The 13,191-nt window shown below is 38.1% G+C and overlaps 1 protein-coding gene across 3 annotated transcripts in view; it reads right to left on the reverse strand.

Annotated features, from left to right (window-relative positions):
* Positions 1-13,191, reverse strand: part of Arhgef12 (Rho guanine nucleotide exchange factor 12) — a 132,839-nt gene that overhangs the window by 41,005 nt on the left and 78,643 nt on the right. For all 3 annotated transcript variants that reach the window (XM_013112910.3, XM_013112909.3, XM_040729856.1), the window contains 6 exons: positions 12,716-12,773; positions 10,240-10,418; positions 9,003-9,080; positions 8,711-8,830; positions 6,172-6,315; positions 818-892 (listed from right to left, as the gene is read on the reverse strand). In XM_013112910.3, the coding sequence (XP_012968364.1) occupies positions 818-892; positions 6,172-6,315; positions 8,711-8,830; positions 9,003-9,080; positions 10,240-10,418; positions 12,716-12,773 (654 nt within the window). The remainder of the gene's footprint in view (positions 1-817; positions 893-6,171; positions 6,316-8,710; positions 8,831-9,002; positions 9,081-10,239; positions 10,419-12,715; positions 12,774-13,191) is intronic.

Raw genomic sequence — 13,191 nt, forward strand, 5'->3', positions numbered from 1 at the left:
AATGAGCACATACATGGGAGAGGCTTAAATTGTTTATGTCTATATATTACATTCTGTTTAATACATGCACGGAGAAGAGTATTATTCAGTCTTAAAAGAGAAGAAAATTCTGGCATGTGCTACAACAAGGAAAAATTTGAAGGCATTACACTACTTGATATAAGCCAATCACAAAAGAAAAAGTACTAGGTGATTCTGTTCATGTAAAGAGATCAAGTAGTCCACTCATAAAAATAAAACGTATGGTGACTGCCAGGGGCTGGGGACAGGGGACACATGGATTGAACATTTAATAGGCACCAAATTTTGGTTGAGAAAGAAAAAAAAATACTCATGAAAACATTAAGTGATAGTTGCAAAACAATATGAATATACTTATGGGTTTTTTTGTTTTGTTTTGATTTTGTGTTCCCAGACAGGGTTTTTCTGTCGCTTTGGAGGCTGTCCTGGAACTAGCTCTGCCTCCTGAGTGCTGGGATTAAAGGCATGCGCCACCACTGCCCAGCTCATTATACTTGCTTTTTATATTTTAAAAATAGTTACTAGTAAATTTATGACATGTGCCATAATAACACACTAACAATGCTATGAACTACTTTTCTATTTATTTAAATCGCATAAATTCTAATAAGCTTGTTTTATTTGGGTTTTGTTTGGTCCCACACCCTCTCTCCCAAAACAGCACACAAGATCTTCCTAGCACAGCTCAGCTGTGATGCACTTGCCAGCATGGGCTCACAATGTATTCACTCCCCAAACATGCAAATTGAAAAACAAAAAGGCAAAAACAGCCACACGGCATAGATGTCATACTCACAGTGTCCTGGATCCCTTCACTTTTCTCTGGGGTTTCCTCTAGATAAATTCTTTCTTTCAGACTACTCTTGGGACTCTAATGAAAAGAGAACACATACACACATGTACCAATTCATTTCAGTAAGTAACAAATGAAAATGAGTAAGGGGAGAAAGTTTTGTTTCTTATGTGTATTTAAAACTAAGTATCCTTCATAATCTATGTGGCCATTACTCCTATTTCTACCTCTAGTTAGTCGCTTATTCTCACAGCTTTTCCATTTAATTCTGAAAATAATATAGAATCAATGAAACTGTGTCATCTAACATTCAGCTTTGGAGAACCTACCTTGTTCACCTATTATTTCAAATAAAACTCTAACTTTATCATCTTTCTTAGTCTCTGCCTTATCCAACTATCTCTACCTCTCTCCCAGTGACCAAAATTAGATCATTCACATTAGAATTGCTGGTTCACATTAGCACTTACGAGTTCAAAACTATTACAACCACAGTTACACAACCCTCCCTGGTCGACTTTGGAATTTCTTAAAAATATAGACTCTCTGGGGAAAAAAAAATCAAAAAGAAGTATTTATCCTGCATTCAATGTAGTCTTTTTTTTTTTTTTCAAAAAGGAATATCCCTCCTGAAGGAAGCAAGGTGATTAAGGATGCTCAAGAAACTAAGAAGAAATTTACAGCACTCTGGAGAGCTTTGTGTGAGGATAGTGTCAGCAAAAAAACAAATTTCTGGGACACAGGCATGTGGTGTCTCTGCTGCAAGTGGTGCAGAAGACTGTCATAATGTAGGTTTCTTGAGTCATCAACCAAGCAGGGGTAGGATTTTTTGGTGATGCAACTGCCTGAGTCACCCAATGTCCTGTAGGCAGACTCAGTAAACTGATTCACCAAGCAGCTCTCCTGTGGACTGATATCTGGTTTGTCACTGCCTTCTCTCTGTATGGGGTGAATAGAAACAATGTCCACAGGAAAAGTATTACAGTGTTGCATTTTCTATGAAAGCTACATTTTAGGGTGAACTAATAGGTAATAAAGGGAAGTCTTTCCAGCAACTAAATATAGAAAAGGGACAAGGTATGCTTTTGAAAGCCCCTAATTAAATAAAGAATCTATGCATTTTGACCCTGAGAGGGATGTAAAAAAATTATACAACAGACTTATAGGGAACTTTACAATGAAAATAAAATCAAGCATTAGCACTGGTGTGACAGGATGAGAGGTACCAAGTACTACCCATGAATTATTCTTCATAGAACTATCAAACCCTAATTTGATGGAGACTCTAGACCTAACTAGAAGTTTCCAGAAAACAAAGATAAGGGAACAAGTTTTTTTTAAAAAAGTCAGAAAGCGGACTGTTTTAAGTGGACATATGACCTGATTTTTTTTTTCAAACAAAATATATCAAGAAAAAGAGGGGAAGGGAAGAGAGGGGAAATGAAGGGAGAGAGGAGAAGAGGGGAGGTGATAAATTAGGTACCATCCAAAGGCTATAAAGATCTTGCCTGGCTCTTGACTCAAATTTAAAAAAACAGGATTAAGGACATATTAATGAGGGGCTCTAGCATAACAGTCCTGGGTTTGATCCCCAGCATCACAAAACAAATCAAATAAAATACAAAAAGATCCTTATAAGACAATGACATCAATCAAACTATATGTTAGGAAAAAATCAACTTATAAGGTTTGATAATACTAAAGTTCTATTTTAGAGCATCGCACCTCTTAAAGCCTCATTAATGAAACAGTCTTAAAGACTGAAAAGAATTGGAATCAGGCAACAAGTTTGAGCTGAAACTGGATTATTAGGTTGTGATAGGGCTCATTATGCTCTCTATTTTTAAATGTATCAGATAATTTTTTCATATTTACTAAAATTTTATTATGGAAATAAAACTTGCAGGTAAGAAAATCATATAGCAAGTTCAGCCAGAACCAGAGTCTATCCATCTCAGTGAACTTCTATACAGTTAGAGTAGCCTTTATAAAGAAATTTTAAAAATAAATTTTAAAAAATGAAAACAGGGGGCTGGAGAGATAGCTCAAAGATTAAGAGCACTGCTGCTCTTCCAGAGGTCCTGAATTCAATTTCTCACAACCACATGGTGGTCCATGACCATGTTTAATGCTCTGGTGCCCTCTTCTGGCGTGCATGCATACCTGCAGGCAGAAAGCACTATATATATATAATGAATAAATCTTAAAAACAAAAACAGGAACAGATACTCTGAGTTGTAGATGATGTGTGGGTCAGTTCTGAGGAAACTGCACCAAACTGAGCAACAGTGGGATTTTATAAAACTGAGAAAAGGGCTGGGGAGGTGGCTCTGTGAGAATGAGTTAAGTGCTTGCTCCATAACTATAAAAACATGGGTAAGAATCTCCAAAGCCCAGCCTAGTAGCCACAAAAAAGCTGAGCAGAGATTACTGTAACCCTGGTCCTAGGAGGCAAGACAAACAGAAGCTCACCGGCTGGTAAGAGACAGGTTCAGTAAAAGAGTTGTCTTAAAAAATAAGATGGATGCCAATAGAAGGCAGACCTGATTTCTGGCTTTTTTGCACACACACATGCACACATGAATGTGTTCCCACCAGACAGACACTCACAGAGAGAACAAATTTTAAAAACCAAAAATGCTAACTTAAGAGACTGATCCCTCCAAACTACTGCAGTACAGTTCAAAGGAATATGGAAATTCATAAACTGCTTTTAGCCTCAAACGTGTCAGTTTAAATTAAACAAATTTGTGGGAAATTAAACAAGTTTGCTATGTGTTCAGTAGATAACTCTGAACTACATTATTTCTCAGGGTTTTCACAATATTTATTTATTTGGTCCTAGTTTATTTCATGGCAACACTAAGATACTTTGAGAATAAAAAGAGTATCTCAAATCATTAGTATAAGCTCTGGCACGAGTAGGCATTCACTAAATTGTAACCTTAACCCATTCAACACACATCTTTTAAATTCTTATTAAGTCAGTCTCTTTTTTTTTTTTTTACAGATACCCCTGTCTCTTTATCCCAATTTGTTTTCTACAGTGACTTTCTGATGGTGTTCCTTGCCAATATAAACAAGAGAAAGCCTAATAATTTACTTAATCATTTTACTATTTGTCCTGGATAGTTTTATGTCAACTTGACTCAAGCTGAGAGAAAGGAACCTTGATTGAGAAAATGCCTCCATAAGACTGCAGGCAAGTCTATAGGGCATTTTCTTAACTAGTGATTGATAGGGGAGGGCCCAGGCCATTGTGAGTGGTGCCTTCCCTAAGCTAGTAGTTCTTAGTTCTATAAGAAAGAAGGTTGAGCAAGCCATGGGCAAGTCAGTAAACAACACTCCACTCCTTCCATGTTCTCTGCATCAGTTCCTGCCTCAGGGTTCCTACCCTGTTTGAGTTCCTGTCCTGACTTCCTTCAATGATGAACAGTGACTTGAAAGTGTAAGCCTAATAAACTCTTTCCTCCCCAACTTGGTCACAATGTTTCAATACAGCAATAGTAGTAATCCTAACTAGGACACTATTTATTCTAATTCTTACCAATTACATGTCAGAATTAATTTGTTGTGATACCTAGCTCTACATTCATCAATTAACTTCATTTTATAAAGCTGTATCTGTCTACACTCATCAATTAACTTCAATTTATAAAGCTGTATCTGAAAAGCACAGACTGTGACTGTAACATTTCCTTAAATACAAAATAAAACTCCAACTTCTCATCCATATCACTTGTTCTGAATGCCCACACTCTGGAAATGTAACAGCAGATAATAATACAGGGGGCAGAGAATAGTACTGCATCACAAGCCAGAGGGGAGATGGCCCTAAGCAATGCTGCTAAGACAAGCAGGGAACGCGCTCACACCCGCCTCAATTCATCTCCAGCTGTTCCCTCACGAGCCTGACGATCTATGTGGCTTTAAACCTTCACTTTTAAAAAATTCATGTGTCAGTGCCTTTGTGTATATTTTTGAGGATCAGTCCTGTGGAGTTAGGTGGAGGCAAATCACTTACTGAACAACCTCCCTTTGGCCTCAGATTTTTCTTTTGTAAAATAACAGCAGCAATATTTCATAAAGATGTTTTCAGATTAACTAACATAAATTTATCAGCATTGTGTTATAATACTTGATAAATATTAGCTATAGTTTTTCTTGAATAATCAAAATCCTGCCATCACCATCTTTCCAGAGAGAGAGAGAGAGAGAGAGAGAGAGAGAGAGAGAGAGAGAGAGAGAGAGAGAGAGAGAGAGAGAGAAGTTTTCAAATTTTCCTTGATTGAGAAATGGAATCAGTGAGCCAAGCCTCAAAGGTAATAGTAGACCCCATGGTCTCAGTTCCCTCTCACCTTAACAATGCAAAAACACTGCTCTCCAGCACTCCTATGCACACAAGTCATGAGTTATATACACTTCCTCTACACACAATGGACCCTAATGCCTGTGCATATCTTAGAAACAGTCACAACTCACTAACTTAATTCCATAGCCCACAGATGCTGAACACTACCTTGGACTATGACCTCCTCATCCTTAGAAGAGATGTTGCTCTATTTCTATGCCTATCACCACAGACTATATATAAAATAATTTGAATAAGCAATGCTGAGAGCCTTTTACTTTTTTCTTTCTTTCTTTCCTTTTCTTTTCTTTCTTTTTTGTTTTGTTTTAGACTCTCACTATGAAGCCCTGGATGGCCTGAAATTCTCCATTTATACCATGCTAGCCTCGAACTCACAGAGATCCTCCTGCCTGTGGCTGCCAAGTGCTAGGATTAAAGTTTATGTGCTACTATACTTGGCCTGGTTTAACTTTTAATAATTATGAAACTATGGCTCTACATCATATTCAATCTACCATGTTTTTATAAACAAATACCCATATTCATCTGGTAGTCTCTGTGTGAATCAGGACAGAGCTGTCAGTAAACCTAGGCTGGAGCTGGAGTCTAATAGGATAAAGGCTGCCTCTCTTTGTAATGGCAAAGTGCCTCATGATTCAAGTCTGAGTCATTCTGACCACAATTGGAATATTAACATGCTCTTAAAGACACCAACAGTTGGCCTCTCATTTGAGCAAAAAATCATGGGCATTAGCTTCTCAATCCACAAACAAGAAGCCTTCTGGGAAATTCCACCCCTACAAGAAACACTTGGCAATGAATGCCTGAGGGAAAAAGTGACCTCTGGAATTACAAGTTCACATATAGCAGTGTTCAGAACTTCTGCTTATCAAATTGCTATATAAAAACCTTTACTATAAAAGATAACATTTTGAATGCACATAACTTGAGAAAGGAACTGTGGGGAAAATAAAAGAAGATACAGATTTAGAAGATGAATGCTTACATCTGCATTGTCACTACTGGGCCGAGAAGCCTCTCCACTGCTCCCATCCATCCTGCACAGGCTATCTCCAGGATCTGTTTCTGCCTCGCTGACTGTTAGGGAGTCACCCAACAGCCTGCTGGAGGGCACAATTACAGTGCCATCCTAAAACAGATTAAAGAATCACACACAGACACAGTCACAGAAAAGAATGGTGACTACTGACAGCATAAGTAAACAGTGGCAATACCTTTCTACATGGATGCAGCTAAGGGCTGGCTACTGATGTGACCAAAAATACTTAAGGTAAAAATACTTAAAGTAAAAAACAAGTAATTGTGAGTTCTAGAAACCTAAAATGAACAACCACAAAGATAGGGAAAGCAGTATTTTAACACAGAATAAAAGTCCCAACAGCAAATAGCACCATAAACATATACATAAGAGCATTAACTTACATCATTTAGATTATCTACCCATTAGTAAAGACTATTACACTGTTTATATTTAAATGCCTACTATTGCTTTTGAGTTTCATTAAATGTCCAATATTTGAACACATGCTATAAAGGTAAATTACTGAAATTTACTGTTCATATCAGTTCAATAATAAAAACACAAAGGGTTCCTAATATAGCTCAGTGGCATAGGTTGACTAGTATTCATGAGGTTCAATCCCAGTACTACCAAGTATGTATGTATGAGCACATGCACACACATGTATGCATGCACAAACAAACACACATATAAATACCATTACTAAGGCATAATAATCAAAATGAAAAGAAACCTGCAGTGGAATAATCCTTTTACACACTGTGAGGATTTGTCACTTGGATTGTTTTAATAAAAAGCTGACTGGCCAGTAGTCAGGCAGGAATTATAGGTGGGACAACCAAGCTAGAAGAATGATGGGAAGAAGGGTGGAGTCAGAGGAGACACCAGTCAGCCGATGAGGAAGTGTAGAAAATGAGGTGACAAGCCATGAGCCATGTGGCAAAGCATAGATAAGAAATATGGGTTAACTGAAACGCAAGAGTTAGGTAGAAACTAACCTCAACTATCAGTCAAGCATTTATAATTAATATTAAGGCTCTGTGTCAGTTATTTGGGAAGCAGCTGCTGAAACACAGAAAAACTCCACCTACAGATATATAATGAAAAATACACCAAACCAGGAGACCTGACATACCATGTCACTTTAACTATGTCATTTAACCAGTTTAAGCCCTAGTTCTTCCAACCACAACATGATATTTTACTTTAAAATTAACAAAGATAAATTATCTCAAAGAATTCAGCAAGTTCTACTAAAACCTACTTTAAAATAATAAAATTAGAGCTATTAAAACCATAAATATGAAATTAGGTATAGTGGGACATCCCTGTGATTGCAGCACTCAGAAGACTAAAGCAGGAGGATTGCTTAAAGTTCCAGGCCAGCCTAGGCTACATAGCCAAGTGTGAGGCTAGCCAGGACAATACAGTAAGACCTTGCATCTGTAAAGAAAAACAAGGACTATAAACAAGGCTAGTTATGGTGAGGGCACACCAATAATCCCAGTATTTGAAAGGATAAGGCGTGAAGCATTATAAAAATGACATCCTGCCTATAAAAAATAAATAAATACTGCAGAGTGGTGGTACCACAGGCCTTTAATCCCAGAACTTGGGAGTCAGAGGCAAGAAGATTTCTGTGAATTCGAGACCAGCCCAGTCTACAGACCTACTTCTAAGATGGCCAAGGTTACACAAAGAAACACTGTCTCAAAAGAACAAGTAAATAAATAAGTGAATGAATAAATGAGCAAACAAACAAATAAATGTTAAAGCTTGGGGATCCTCATAATGAGTCTGGATTTCAGTTTTGCTTTGTTCTGTCTTTCTTTCTTTCTTTCTTTCTTTCTTTCTTTCTTTCTTTCTTTCTGTCTTTCTTTCTTTCTTTCCCTAGAGTCAGTTTCTCATTTGGTAGCCCAGGCTGGCCCCCAATATACAATCCTCTTCCCTCTGCCTCACACCCAATGTGCTGTGGTTACAAACATGTACACCATGCCTAGCCTTGAACTCTAGTTCTATCACTTTTGAGCCACAAGACTCAAAATAAACAGTGCAATCACTCTAGAAATCTTAAGTATATTTGTAAAATAGAAGAGAACAATAGGATCTACTTCAGGACACTAAAGAATGCTTGCCCATGTATATCCCACAATGCCCTTGACTGTGTAAAAATCTCATATCCCTACTTAAAAACATATCAGTTGTCATTGTGACAATGTGAACCACAGAAATGCAACTATTTTCAACAACATTTTTGGCTTGTCACATCAAAGCAAAGTATTCAACTCTTTCTTAAAATTATAATGGAACAAAGGCAAGCAAACAATCAGAAGCCCACATTTACTTTTGTTAAGCATTATGTCTGAAACATCCTACACAGAACATCCTGTTACCCTATGCTAGAAAAATTACTTTAAAAGGAAACTACAAAATTCTCTGACACATTCCCAGGAAAAAAAACTTTTCCCACAAACAGTAGGCAGAGCTATCAGTATGCCACTACCTGAGCAGAGCCTGTGGCTTTGGACAGCTGCTCTTGCAGCTGCGGGATGTGCTTCTTGGCCTCCTGGATCTCCTTGAACAATCTTTGGGTAGCCGTTCGGTTGTAATCTTCCTGTAATAACTGAAAGTTATAAAGATATTTTAGGAATTAATTATGTAAGTCATGAAAACTAGAGAAGAAGCCCACTGCTAGCACAACAGCTGGTGGCACCAGTACCATTCTCTTGATAAGGATGGGCAGTGTCACCTGCACTCAGTTTCCCTGGCTAACTGCAGCCAAGCGAACTCCATACCTGCAGCCGTTCCTGTTCTTTCTGTAACATTTTCCTCAGAATCTCTACTTTCTGGTTATGGACCACATTGTTTTCCTCCTAGAAAAGGATAAGAACACAATATAGGGGAAATAAGGCTAAGATCGAAGATCAAGAGGGACTGTTCTATGTCAGATCCAACCCTCAGTGTCCTTTAGGATATTCTTACTCCTGGCAGTTATCAATGAAGATGGCTCATTCCATTAAGAAAGTTACAGAAACAGGTTTGCCTTTACTAGACTATGTTCAAGAAAACATTAAATGTGGGTATCGGTTGGAGAACTGGAATTACAGAAGTACAAATCTATTATTGCTACTTCTCTCAATTGCAGCATTACTATCAATCCCAGGCTTGGTTCTAATTTCCAGTCTAGCCTGCCTGAAATCTGAGACAACTCCCAACTCATCACTCCTTGTTTTACAAATTCCTATGTCTCCCTATAATCCTGCTATAATCATACCACTCTCCCGTTCACAGCAGTGTTGAATGGATTCTCACTGCTTACTCAGTAACTTGTAAACTTGCTCAGCAACTGTGAATACACAGATGATCTCCTTTTGGTAAGCCATCTCCCACCATGCACTTCCTTAGCTAAACAAAAGTCTTGTTTTTCTGACAGCACTGGTACTTTCCTGGCTCTCCAGCTACATTTTATCCTGTCTCTTCCATTTCCTCTCCATGGCCACCAATGTTAGCCATTACAAAAGTTAAATTCAAACACAACTATTTTATGAAAACCTTCTCCATCACAACTGGATGTGCTTTTTCCTCACACAACTTAGTATTTCCCCCTTATGTCCACATTCTATCTCTTTTGGTTACTTAGAGTCTTAATCTCAGTCAGTAAAGGCTTATTAAGCACCTCCAATAACTCAAGCAGTATTTCAGGCATTAGGGACACAATAGTAAGCAAAACAAACTCCTATCTTCATAAAGCATACACTGTGAGATGACTAAAGACTCTGAATATAATTTAAAAATATAAGCATATTTTGGGAATGGTACATTGTTTTGTATATGGCAGGTGTCTAATAGTTGTTCAACTAAATCTGCCACGACAACTATTTAAAAGAAGTATGGAACTTCTATGATAAACAGGTATTTCTTAGATTCCTGAATAGAAGTTTGTTAATCAGTTTAATGTATCAAAATTCTTCCTATACAGCAGAGGCATCTTTCTATAACTGAGTATCTACCGAGAAGATGTTCCATTCTTACCCCCATGAGCACAGGACTAGTGATTCTCTCCATATTCCCAGTTGCTCCAGGGGAATGAGGGGATGTCATAATGGGAGACATATGTCCAATGACTGATGGCTCTACTTCAGAATCAGCAAGTGGAATCTGGGGCGACCCAGGTGGGCGTCCCTGAACAGTGAGAGCTACATAGGAACCAGCTTGAGGTGGGGAGGTAGGAGAAAAAGAAGAAAAGGAAAAACAACAGTTTTGAGAAACTTTTTTCATTATTTTTTTCTTTAACTGGGGTAGTGGGGATTGTAGCAACGGAATTCCTGTTAGTCAAGCGACTTACCACTCAGTTAAATCTACACTACTTTAAAATACTTTTTTATCTCAAGACAGACTCACTGAATTGCCAAGGCTGACCTTGAACTCATTTTGCAGCAAGGTAACCTTTGAACTTGTGATGCTCCTGCCTCAGTCTCCCATGTGCTGATATCACTATTGTGTACCACAATGCCCAGCAAGTATACCTTGCAAGTTTTTCAGTCTCATACTCTCTTTGTGAAAAAAGCCATTCATTCCATCTTATTAACCAATATGTGTGCCATGCTCTAGTTCTTTCTAGCCTTCTTTAGCTGGTTCAATCACTTTGATAATGTTTGGAATGGGCATTAAAAAGGGGTTACTTAAGTGATAAGGAGGCAAAGAGCCAAAACATGATCTTCAAAAGAGACCATCATTAGAACTGGTGATATAGTTAAGTTTGCAGCGTGCTTGCCTAGCATGCATGATGCCTTGGGTTCCAACCCTGGCACCGTATAATCCAGGTATGGCGTTTATGCTAATAATATCAGCACTAGGAAGTTAAAGACAGTAGTATCAGCATTTCAAGGCCAGCCTTGATTTTATAGTGGGTTCAAAGCCAGCCTGGGCTACATAAAACTCTGTCCAAACCCCAGCTCCTATCCCCATTTCCCAAAAAAGGCCTTAAAAGAACCCAAGTTTTTTTTATTTGTTTGTTTGTTTTGTTTTTAAAAAGAACTCAGTTGGCTGACTAAGCTGGACATGATATACACATGTAATTCCATCTCTGAAGAAGCTGAGGCAGTAAGACTCAAGTTCAATGCCAGTCTAGGCTATCCAGCAAGCACGAGTCAAACCTAACCTAGACAGTATAACCCAGTTCACTGAATTTATTCCAAAAATGTTTGTCTACTCAGTAAGAAAATTAAGTGATTCTGGTTCTCTTTTTTTTAGAGTGTACTTACCATGAAATGATCTAACATAACCTTACATTCCTTTGCTGTTTATTTTCAGCTTTCTCTTTGGACTTTTATTATACTTTATTTTCTTATAATTTATTTATTTTTATTTTATGTGCACTGATTTTTTTGCCTGCATATATGTCTGTGTGAGGATGCCAGGTCTACTGGAACTAGAGATACAGACAGCTGTGAGCTGCCATGTGGATGCTGGGAATTGAACTCGGGTCCTCTAGAAGAGTAGTCAGTGCTGTTAATCACTGAGCCATCTCTCCAGCCCCTTATTTTACTTTAAAAACATGACAAATACCCAACACCCAAAGCCAGATCAGAATAACAACAGCAAAAACCAAAACAACAGGGATTGTTCAGATGGTGAGACTCTTGTGTCTTCTTTCTCTGCTGGTGCAATAGTCATGCTGTCATTGATACACAGAATGAAGCCATTAGAAAGACAATTTCTTCTGCAGAGTAAATGGGAAAGCAAAGCTGGGGCTTCACAAGTGTGTGGTAGATAGCCCAGACCACTAAATCCCAATAATTCAAACACCCACTCCATAACATTCATTTATAAGCAAAACTCACAAAAACCACTGAATCCTCTCTTGAAACTGTAAATACAGAGAAACTGAGGCCCAAGTGCTGGAGTTTGGCCTGCCTCACTATCAGCTTAGAAGTATCACCCACTTTTCTTACAAGAGCACTGCCAGTTGCTAAATGGAAGTGGGCCAAGGCAGATCTGAAGGTTATAAATCCATAACTTTGCACTTTTCCAAGAGATATTCTTGAATTACACAAGCATTTACCAAGCAGAGGTAAAGCAACTGCACTACATGATTTTTAAAGTTCTTCAGGACATCTATCTGATTCTCAACCTCTCTGCTGTCAGATGACTCTTGTATGCCTCTCAAATACATGTACTGAGGCAGGGAGTTAACAAAAAGCAATTGTTAAGTTTTTACCTTAGACCTTCCAAAGTGTGTACATGGGAGAGGAGTGGAAAATATAAGTCAGGGGGCTAAATTTAGTTCACAGACTGTTTTGTCAAATGAAGTCGTCTTAGAACCTTGGCATACTCGTTCATTTCTTTATGGTCCACATATGCTTTTATGCTACAATAACAAGCTGTAGTAGTAACTGTGTAGTTCACAAAGCCTAACATACTTGCTGTTTGGCCAGTTTCAGAAAAATGCTTGATGACCCTTTTAAGGGTTTGAGAAAACAATTAAAAAGAAATAACATTCACCTACATCTGATAAGTTTCACCACCTCCAGATGGTTTGAATGAGTCACCAGAGTCCCATTCACCTGTGAGAAGATGAAGAAAGTATGGTCAGACAGATCCTAAAACAGTAGCTATATAGTGACTTTAGGAATTATAATGTAGTAATTATAATAAACATTTGGTTCACATTCATCTGTACCACTATATATTCAGCAGCAAAATGAACTTGAAACAAAACAAGACCTACATTTAAAGGTGGTGGTCCGTTCAACCTGTGGCCACCTGGCTGCATGCATTTTAGGATAGCTAGGAAGGCAATTTAAAGGAAACTGCAACTTAGTCAACATTATAAATACAACATATACTTGAAAACATATTTACAGATGCTTCACATTGGGGCTAGAGAGAGATGGCTCAGAAGTAAAGAGAACTACATTGCTCTTCCAGAGGACCCAGATTCGATTCCCAGCACCCACATAGTGGCCCACAACTATCTCTAAC

This window comes from Mesocricetus auratus, unplaced genomic scaffold (assembly GCF_017639785.1).
Source record: "Mesocricetus auratus isolate SY011 unplaced genomic scaffold, BCM_Maur_2.0 Super-Scaffold_100022, whole genome shotgun sequence".
NCBI classification, from domain to species: Eukaryota; Metazoa; Chordata; class Mammalia; order Rodentia; family Cricetidae; genus Mesocricetus; species Mesocricetus auratus.